The following is a 10,930-nucleotide window of genomic DNA, read 5'->3' on the forward strand; positions in this document are numbered from 1 at the left end:
TGAAGGAAGAAATTCTCACAAGGCATTAGATTGTGAAATCATATTCCACAGAGTACAGAACAAGAGAAAACCACTGCCCAGCTCAGAGCAAGCACTGCCCTCCGTCTTTTCTTGCGCGAGACCAGGCCAAAGCCAGGGCTGTAAACCTGGGTCCTGGCCCTGCGTGCTGTACAGATGCACAGTTTCAGGGAGAGAGGTTCACGGCTTTCGGATTCTCAAAGGGCTTTGAAATGCCCAGAACCTTAAAAACCATACGATAAAGAATATTCCGCTCGCAAATGTAGGCAGGCCAGGGAGGGAAGAAACGAAGAGACGCTGTTCACATCAGCCTGTCGCATCAACGCCCTCTGAGTAGGCCCTGGCTGCCAAGGCCTCGCCTTTGGAGGCAGGAACCCTCAGTAACCTCGGGCAGTCTGGCCAGTGATGCCCACACTCCCAGAGCTGCTTGGAATGAAGCTGTCTATGCTGTAATGGCAACTGACCCCTGTCCTAATGGGCTTTCTTCCTCAGGGACTTGAAAAAGTCTTGAGCATCCTGCCCATGGGGGAGAAAAGGCTTCCAATGCCATTCAGGGTTGAGTTGGGATATAAGGTCATTGCAGCCCTGGGACCAATCCTGGAAGGGCCCTTGTGGGGCTGGGGAATGAGTGGTACCTATGTGCCCCAGCTGCCAGCGGGGCCATTTCTCACTGCCTGGGGTAAGTGTGGCCCCGCCTCCACTCTCCAAAGGAGTCTAGGACAACTGCCTGGCCTTTTCCTGTCAAGGAGGATTCTGTTTAGTGAGAAGCAGGCCCAAAGAGGAATGATTCTGGCAGAAAGGTCTTCAGGAAAATTTGATGGCTCTCCCACTTCCCATAGAGCCATCAAGGAGTGACTGGCTGGTGTCAGACACACACTCCATCTTAGGTGGTGCTTTCACGTCTCTCAGCAAAGTAAGCGGGGTCACGGGCTAGGGGTAAAAAGAAGAATGTGGTCTAACTGGCCAGCAATAGTAGAGCAGTTCCATCGCCAGAAACACCCAAGGAAAACAGGACAAGGACCCTACACACCTGCTTCTTCTCTCCAACACACCAGTCCCCTATTTCCAAACTTTTTTTTTTTATCATTTGCTTCTTTTAAACAATTTCAAAAAATGGAAAAACGATTAATTAACTCATTTCCCAAGAGTGTAGCCATAGTTGTTCCTGCATAGAGGCCCTCGGGTAATTTGTAATCTTGGCTGTTCTGGCGGGGAGATGGAGATGGAGAGCAAGCTGAGCTCACTGCAGCCCCGCAGCCGTCAGGAGGGAGGTCAGGCAGGTGGATACACATTAAGCCGCGAAGCTTAGGAAAAACTCCAGCAACCTCTTGTCATGAAAACAGTCAAGGTAAATGGCTGAATGTGTTCAGATGCCGTTAACTCTGGAAGTCTTCTTCAGAGTTGGGCATCTTCCAAAACTTGGTCTGGGAAAATTTCCGGATAGTCGGTTGCTTGACGGTTTTCAATAGTGCCTCCCCTGCCCCTCCCAATACAACTTGCAGCACGTACAGCGCTCCGGTTACCTTGACAAACACATAGCAGTGTCCTGGGGCACTGATTGCCTTGTGCCACCTGAAAAGTATTTCTGCAGGGGGCAGAGTGTTGGAAAACTCAAATTACATACGTAAGAATGAAGTCTCAGGGATACTGGCAGCCCCAAACTAATCATGTTAATATTCAGCTACCTGAGTTAATGTTCACCTGAGTTAATAAGCAACTGTTAATGGGATTTCATGAGCAGTGAGGTCATATGCCAACAACCACAAGCTTTCATCCTTTTAATTTTCCCTTTTCCAATACAACTGTAACCAAATCACAAAGATCACTGATTGTTTTTTATATTGATTTACCTTAAATGAACTGTGCACCAATGTTTCATCTAAATCAATGACCACACATTTCTTTCCATAGTCAAGCACCGTCACCTCTGGAAGGAGATATTTAGCTGGTGGCTAAAGGGGGAAAAAAAAATCAATATTATTACCTTTATGTAAAAGACAAACCAAATCCCTTATTATTGTATTACACTATGTCAATGAGGTCAGAAATGAAACCAAACATTTAAATGCCTGGTCAAGCACATCATGGAATTTTATTAAAAACAATAGGAATAAGCAGTTTGCAGTTGAAGTTTTACCAAGCAAATACTGTGCCACTGCCTGAAACGGCTATTATGAGGGCCTGGGCTTTGGAACCAGACAAACTTGGGTTTGAATATCAGCTCTGTCTGTTCTTTGGCTGTGAGTTGGGATAATAATACCACCACGAAAGGTTGTTATCAGCTATAATTGCAGTAAAACACCCAGCATTCTGCCTGGCACATATATGGTGGCTATTGTTATTATTAAAATGGACAACATGCGGGGCTTCCCTGGTGGCGCAGTGGTTGAGAGTCCACCTGCCGATGCAGGGGACACGGGTTCGTGCCCCAGTCTGGGAAGATCCCACATGCCGCAGAGAGGCTGGGCCCGTGAGCCGTGGCCGCTGAGCCTGCGCGCCCGGAGCCTGTGCTCCGCAACGGGAGAGGCCACAACAGTGAGAGGCCCACGTACCGCAAAAAAAAAAAAAAAAAAAAAAGGACAACATGAAAATGAATGTTAAATTATAATAGCAACTCTAACTGTGCAGCCTATGTTCCAGGGTCATATTTCATCTGAAATTCACTGTGGTATATAAACATATTTTAGAGCTTTATTGGACCATAGTATTTTTTTTTAAGTGACTGAAGCTTTCAAAAAACTTTAAGAGAAACTATAGAACTACCAGCAAAATGCAATCCAAAGTGACCTCCAATAATAGGAAACAGAAATAAAACTGGTCCATGTACAGTGCCCTGCGTTGTACGTGCCCCACTGTGGTGTAATATCGAGAGAAGGTGGCACTTTTATCCCTTGGAGTCTCTGTCCCTGGAAGTTATACTTTAATCCACAGGCTGCGTGTTAACCAGAAAATCCATTTATATGTCTTTGTAGTAGCTGACTTTCATTTTATAATAAAAAAGTCATAAAGAGTTAATAAAATGCTAGATATCTTCAGCCAACCTCATTCTTGATTTAGAGTATTTATTTCTTGGGCTTTGCCTCATTCTAGAAATGATTTGAAGTTATTTCAGTTTACTTTGTGGCATATTCAGTATCCAATGTTAACTAGCTAATTTTCTGTCCTGGAGGAAGGTCAAGCTCTGTTCCATACTTAATGCAAAACAAAACACAAGAAAATATCTGTCCCTAACCACTGAAGAATAGACAATTTAGCTTATCAAATAAAACAAGAAAATAATGAAATCAAGAAGTATTCCTTTTTAAATGGCTATTTCTTTCTCTCTCACTTTTTTTTTTTTTTTTTTTTTGGTTTCAGTTGAACATTAGTCAGGGAATTCATGTTAATTTTGGACTTGAGCTGGTTCAATAGTGAATGTAAAGCAGGCGGTCAACAGGGTAGGTAAATTTGCAAGTGCTATGATCATCTTGGCTAGAGGGACTGTCGGGGCGGAGTAGGATGAAGCAATGTGTGGAGACATGAGCATTTCTAATTCCTGGGGGGCTCTCTATAGTAAGCGTGGGTGTTTCATCCTCTCCAACATCATCCAGCAGAAAAAGCCCTTATGGCCTTCCAACTCCCTTGGCTCTAATGAGTATTCACCAGGCAGTATCCCTGAGAATGTGGCACTGGGAAAGATGTGCCTTAGACTTGGAGCGTGGGACCCAGTATCCTGGAAAGGACTATGTCCTTCATTACAAACCAGCGAGCAGGCAGGTTTTATTAAAAACATTAAAATAAACTTGCAAGAAGAAGTTCAAAAGAGGTTTAAAAAGGCAGGGTGTGATGAGCCCAATAAATGAACATAATAGAGAGGATTGGGGTTATTTCTGTTGTGTGAGCCATAGCAGAAAGCATGCTTGTGACTAGAATAAAATTTGTTTTAATTTTCTATTATACAATTATGTAATAAAACACATTCTCATTGTAAAGAATATAGACATATAAAACACAAGTATTCCCTCTTCCATGCTCACCCCCCCAATTCCTTTCCCCAGGTGCCCCCCCTTTTTAGTTTGGTGTGTATCTGTCTAGCCCTTTTTCTACGCGTTTATAGACGAAAACAGCATTTTAACTTTAAGTAATTGCTAGCCTGGAAAATAAGGATCTAGAACTTCTATCCCTAGCATATCTGAAAACGTCAGAGCTCTGCCAAAAGTGGCTCAGTTATTTTCCAAACCATAGAATGAAAATTACTTTCTTCGCAGGTTTAACCCACACTTTACAAGCATTCTCTGAGTTAACAGTAAGGAAAAAGCCTCCCCGCACTATTTTAAGAGAGAAAAGAGCGAGCGGGGTGACAGGCATAATAAGCAAGCTATTGATTTAGCATTTCTGCTGCAGGGAACAAGGCCAGGCTGGGGCGACACGCTGCAGGGGGCGGTCCATTAATCCTTAGCCCGGTCCCTAAATGCATGCAGCTTCCCTGAGAGCTTGGTTTTAGATTAATGCAAATTCCTCAGACCAGTGGTAAGAATTCTTCTGGACAGCTGTGTCCTTGGAACATGCAAGGACACTAGATAATTGCGATAGTGTTTTGTGACTTCAGTTGATCTGCTCAGGTGATGCTTGAATCATTAACTAAAAAATGTCCTGATGCAAGTTTTCTCTCAGGTCATCATAAAGCTGAAGAACAGGAGAAACACCAGTTATATCAAAAAGAGCCTTTTCTAAACACAATGACTTGCTCCCAAGTACAGGCGGGCACTGCCAGGGGGGTGGGGTGGGAGTAAGAAAGCATGGGGGGAGGGGGAGGTTTGAGAAGGGCCTTCATGCCATTGCTCTTTCTGGGAGTGGGTGTGAAAGTTCCTGTCCTTGGCTGTGAACGGGCAGCCAGGAATAGTTAATCTAAGGTATCCACCCCATAACACACCCTTGCAAATCTTACAGAAGTGGTGCCTCTTCTTGGTATGCTGGATGGTTGTCTGTGCACTTGAGTTCTCACGCTCCAAGTCTGCACACTGCCCACCCCGCCTCCCCTCGCGCCTCCCGAGCTCAGGGCAGAACTCTCAGGGCTGCTGCAGGAGGGGAGACTGGACACCAGCTCTAACTAGAGGAATTGCTCTGCTTATATGATCTTCATAAGGTTTGGTGGAAAAAAGTATACTACTGTTTACTAAAAGGCTTAGGCCGACAGCATAGAAACGTAACTGTTAGAAAACAAATTTCTCCTCTCCACTTTCAGCAATTTTATGGCTCAGCTTGCACTGTCAACCCCGAGCTGGAAGCACCAGGGCCGTACGTGATTCCAGCGAGCATGTGGGAACGGTAGGGGTCTGGTCCTCACTGGGGCCAAAGCATCTGAGTGTTCACCTTCAGAGTCACCACCAAACTTCACGGTTTCCAAGCCTGTCCCTCTGCATTTTTCCTTACCCTTCAACACCTGACTTTTACTGGACAGAACATGAGGCTTCCGAAAAGAGGGACAGAGGGCCCCAAACCCCAGCTCCCAGTTGGGAGACAAATGTTACTAAGTGAAACGTTTAAGATCAAGTCCAGATAAAGACGTCATTTCTAATAAGTGTACAAAAGATGGGTTACTCCATAAATGATGCCGAGACAACTGACTTGCCACCTGGAAAAGCAAATAAAGCTGGATTGCGACTTCACGCCCTACACCAACATAATCCAGATGGATCAAAGATTTAAGTGTAATGATGAAACTGTTAAAATACTAGGAGACAAGTGGGTCATAGTCATAGAGTGGGGAGAGCTTTCTAAGCATGACATAAAGTTCAGGAGCCATAAAAGATAAGATGAACACATTTCCCTATATAAAATTACACTCCTTTGTGGCCAAATGATTAGAAACAAGGCCAAAAAAAATATCATAAATTTGGGGAAGAGTGTTAATTTCCTTGAAATTTAAAAAGATAATAGTATAAAATCTAGAAGAAATGAATAGGTAAGAAGAAATACACATGGACAATAAACTTGTGAAAAGATGTTCATACTCATTCATGAAGAAATACAAATCAAAGCAATAAATCTTTACTTTCAGATTAGCAAAGATCAAAGTATTTGCTAATTACCATTTTTGAAAAGGGAATGGGCTCTTGCTGGGAATGTAAATTAGGTTTTCAGAGGGCAAATTGCCTTTAATCTACCAGAAATATAAAGTATACCCTTTGACCTAGCATTTCCACAACTAGGAACTGATCACCCAGATACTATCACTCAGGTTAACAAACACACAAGCACAAGAATATTTGCAATAGCACAAAAGTGGACACAACGTAAACGCCATCAACCACATGTAAAACAATGAGGCAGCTCGCTATGTACTAATGTCTGGAAAGATGTTCAAGGTACCCTGATAAAAGCAAAAAGCAATTCGCAACACTCTCATTTGTTTAAACATGCCTGTGTTGATTTAGAAAATTTCTGCAAGGATATACAACAAATGTTAGAAGGCTATTCTAGGGAGTGGGATCAAGTTAGGAGATTTTTTTTTTTCTATTTTAATCTTGCAGTGTTTTTTTAAACCATGAGTTTGAATAATGAAAAAATATGAATAATGAAAAGTGAATAATGAAAAAATGAGCTTAGGGCTACCCTGGTGGCGCAGTGGTTGGGAGTCCGCCTGCCGATGCAGGGCACACGGGTTCGTGCCCCGGTCCGGGAAGATCCCACATGCCGCGGAGCGGCTGGGCCTGTGAGTCATGGCCGCTGAGCCTGCGCGTCCGGAGCCTGTGCTCCGCAACGGGAGAGGCCACAACAGTGAGAGGCCCGCGTACCGCAAAAAAAAAAAAAGAGCTTAGTGAAAAAAAAAAAAAATCAAAAGATGGAGGCTGCACATATAAACAGCAGCATGAGAATAAAAAATGGAGGGCTCATGAGGTGAGCAGCAAGAGATGGGAACTCCAGCCGGATCTCCTCTGGGCACCCACAGGCTTAGGGACACCTTTCGTCTTCTGTGCCTGGAAAAAGCTTTCAGCGGGTGTCGGGACTTGGTTTGGAGGCTCAGCACAAGCCTGGATTTCCGGTCCTGTGTGGTAGCCCTCCAAGCTCTCAGGGGCTCCTAGCACTAACCAGGTCCCCCGTGGTCCAGAAAAGGCAGGGCTACTGTTTATGTGAGCTGCAGTCTCGACAGGTAGGTGCAGATTTTTCAGGGGACCCCAAGGCTCGAATCCTGGGGCAGAGCTGTTCTCCAGATGGACTTGGGTTTAGTGCCGCATGCTAAGCAGGCAGTGGAGATCACACGGTACCCATTGGTGGAACTGCTTTTCTGGAAGTGCTTATTCAAAGATGCAAGTTACTTTAGCTAGGCTTTGCTTTCTTGTAAGATATTTCAGATTCATAAGGCCTGACCCAGTGTCTCACATGTAGGAAGCAGTCTGCGGTTTACTGACCTAACACTGGGCTGAATTACACAAAGCATCTTTTTCCTCTTGGCTATTTTATTCTGGGACTCTAGAAAGAGATTTGTGAAGAAAGGGTCATTTTTCCCTACTGTGAGTGCCCAGTAGAGCGTTTACTCTGACAAATGCTTTGATTCAGCATTTAACTTTATAGGTAGCTGTGAATTAACTTTGAGGAAAAAAAACAGTGCTACTGGAGTCTCAGAGGTAGGGGGAGATATGCCACCTGTTGAATGTAGACACCTTTGCAGGAAAAATATACGAAACTACTTTGTACAAAGAGGCCTCTGGTATCAATCCCATTGGGTATCCTACTCAAACACTGGATAAGAAGTCGTGCTGACTGATCCATCTTTTTGATCAAAGTCAGTTCCCAACAAAGCCCAACGCCCAGGCACACTAGCAAAGTGAGAATCACTCCACAAACCCTTGCGACTTGTTAATCAATGGAGAGTTAAAGTTGTGAAAATAAGTGAAATTAACAAAAATATTTTGGCAATTTATAGGTGACATGCATTGCCGAATTTGAAGTCAAACTGTACTAATGAAATCCATCATTTCTTTCAATGTAAGATTGCTGTGTCTCTTGGATGTTCCCAGAAAATATGTGAAAAAGTCCAAGTAAAGATAGATGATTAGATTTGAATCGGACAATCTGAATCAGAGAATCTTTATGGATTAAAATATCAATTTCTGGGAATTCCCTGGCGGTCCAGTGGTCAGGACTCCGCTCTTTCACTATCGAGGGCCCGGGTTCAATCCCTGGTCAGGGAACTAAGATCCCACAAGCCATGTGCAGTGTGGCCAAAAAAAAAAAAAAAAAAACCAATTTCTGGACAACTTTTAAAAACCTAAATCCTTCTCTAAGGACACAGGACTGTTTGAGAGATCCTGTTTGATACAGACATCTCAACTGCAAGTTTCTTTTGGGAGTCAGTCATTGGTCTGCTTCCTGCTTGCTGACTGGCCTCAGGCCACATGCCTCCGCTGGCAGAGAAGAAGGAAGAAAAGGAGCGGTGGGGAGAGCAGCTGTCTGAGGGGTGGCCGGTCCAGGACTGTGCTGGGGCAGACACGGGTGCAGCTAGTATTCCAAATTCCAGGACTGAAAACAGAAGTTGGTGGCCCAAGGGAGTGCTTGGCTGGGGCAGAGTTGCAGTACAGCCAGCCTGTGGGATTTGGGGGGCAGAGGGCAGGATGGTGGTGATGGTAGGGTGATTCTGAAAGTTCAAGGAATACGATTGAGGAGATTTTTCTGATCAGAGCCACGGCCAAGCTACCGACACTGCTGAACCATCAGGGATGGTCTGCTCCCCTGGGATGGAGGTCTGGTGAACCTAGTCCCACTGGGACAGAACCTGTTGCAAAGAACCCTGTTGGGGCAAAAGTATGTTCTTGCAGTCTATGGAGTGGGGGAGCGCTGCCTCGGCTTACTAAGAGACGTGGAGGCCCTTTGCAGAGAGAAAGGTGAGAATTTGGTTAACAGATGCTGGTTGCCTTGCTGTTCCTAAGAAAGGAAACTCGTCCAGAACTTCCTGCTCTCGGTTTAAAATGTAGCTTCACTTTTTTTAAAATTTTTTTTCAACGGACCAGAGCTGATAATACCACATGATAAAAACGCAATATAATCAAGAACATTAAAAAAATCTTTTATATTAGTAGGCCGAAAGCTACAAGATTCTATAACTGTTTAAGTAAAATTGGATAAATATACATACACTTGGTATGGGAATGATCTGCCTCTGGTCACCCTGAGGAGAAAGAAAAAAAAAAATCACTGTCAGGTTCAAAGAGAAGTAGATCATATTCTCAAAAGAAACTTCAAAGCACTCTTGAGTACAGCGGCCATATGATTGCCTGTTCTCTGTACCTTGGTGGGATTTGATGAACAGGAGGAACTCAAAGATATTCCACAGTTAGGGCACTGGGCTCCACTCTGCCTCCCAGACACCCCCTCCCCTGAGAAATGAGGCCAGGTTCCCGAAGCTCATAAATGATCTTGTTTATTTAAATAGTGCCTCCTTTACTCCCAGGAATTTAATCCTTAAATGAAAAGTAAAAATGAAAACCCCTACTTTACTTTGATCCATGAATCTCTCTAATAACTGGCTTGTTCCTTCTTTTAAGTAAGTTTTCCCCCTAAAAGACTAAAGCTTTAAGTCAATACAATACACAGGGCAAGGAGGACAGTTTCAGCAGATTATGAGGAACCACTTCTGGTCCTCTTCTAGGGGAGGAGTGGGCAGCGGGGACAGGCAAGGTGTAAGGAGTTCCCTCCAAGGCCACAGGCAAGGGACAGCTTTCCTGTTAAGGGGAACAGAACCTGTATTCATAGGGAGTGCTCAGAAAATTCAGGCCCCAAGGAAGGGCCTCAACCATTCCTCAGTTGTAATGCCAGCCGTTGCAAACCTGGCTCATGGAAACACTTCATTTTAGCATCCTCACGAAAAGCTAATACAAGAACAAGTTTATCTCCATTGAGAATTTCCAGTTTCTGTGTTTCTTCTTCTTTTTCAGCTGGTGGGATGGGAGGCAATGAATCGCAGCATCACGGTCCCTGACAAAGAGATGCACTGTTTCACGGTAGGTCTCCCACATCGAAGGATTTGTGAAAGTGCACCCACCTTTACTGAGGGGGGTCACTGGTGCCAGGGGTCTCATAGGAAGGAGTCAGTCCTGATTGTCAACAGTGGCAGGTGGCTGGTACCTTTCTGAGCTCTGCTCTGCCTCTAAGAACCAATTCGCAACTTCTTGATTATCTCTAGCCCCTAGTCATCACCTGTGCAGTGTGGCAGCAACTGGTGTTTCAACCTGAGATACTCTTGATGGCTCTTTCCTTCCTCAGGACACTTGGGGCTTGTCTTAAGGATTCTAAACTGCTTTCTGCCATCATTCAAGGCAGAGCTGTGCTGTTCTCCAACAGTGGTGCAGTCAAACCAAATCTCAGTTTTCAAGAGCTTATGTGGAGACGTTCATTTCAGAAGCTCTTAAATAATATTGTTCCCAACATCTGGAGCTTGGTGGGGGAGATTTTAACCAGAAGCTCACAAGCCCCATTGGGTCCCTATGGAGCAGGGCTCTCAACCCCGCACTACTGATGTTCGGAGTCTGATGACTCTTTGATGTGGGGGGCAGTCTCGTGCACTGTAGGGTCCTCAGCAGCATCCCTGGCCTCCACCCACTAGATGCCAGTAGAAACCCCAGTACCATCAATAAAATGGCTAGAACTATCATACAACCCAGCAATCCCACTACTGGGCATATACTCTGAGAAAACCATAATTCAAAATGAGTCATGTACCACAATGTTCATTGCAGCTCTATTTACAATAGCTAGGACATGGAAGCAACCTAAGTGTCCATCAACAGATGAATGGATAAAGAAGATGTGGCACATATATACAATGGAATATTACTCAGCCATAAAAAGAAACGAAATTGAGTTATTTGTAGTGAGGTGGATGGACCTAGAGTCTGTCATACAGAGTGAAGTAAGTCAGAAAGAGAAAAACAAA

The 10,930-nt window shown here is 44.4% G+C and overlaps 1 protein-coding gene across 1 annotated transcript in view; it reads right to left on the reverse strand.

The window, feature by feature from the left end:
* Window positions 1-1,394: 1,394 nt before the first annotated feature.
* The window catches only part of CTDSPL (CTD small phosphatase like), a 109,398-nt gene continuing 99,862 nt past the window's right edge, over window positions 1,395-10,930 (reverse strand). The window contains exons 4-6 of the mRNA XM_055080007.1: window positions 9,134-9,166; window positions 1,869-1,970; window positions 1,395-1,541 (exon numbers count right to left, since the gene is read on the reverse strand). Coding sequence (XP_054935982.1) covers window positions 1,395-1,541; window positions 1,869-1,970; window positions 9,134-9,166 — 282 coding nt within the window. The remainder of the gene's footprint in view (window positions 1,542-1,868; window positions 1,971-9,133; window positions 9,167-10,930) is intronic.

Source organism: Physeter macrocephalus, chromosome 18 (genome assembly GCF_002837175.3).
Source record: "Physeter macrocephalus isolate SW-GA chromosome 18, ASM283717v5, whole genome shotgun sequence".
Lineage (NCBI taxonomy): Eukaryota > Metazoa > Chordata > Mammalia > Artiodactyla > Physeteridae > Physeter > Physeter macrocephalus.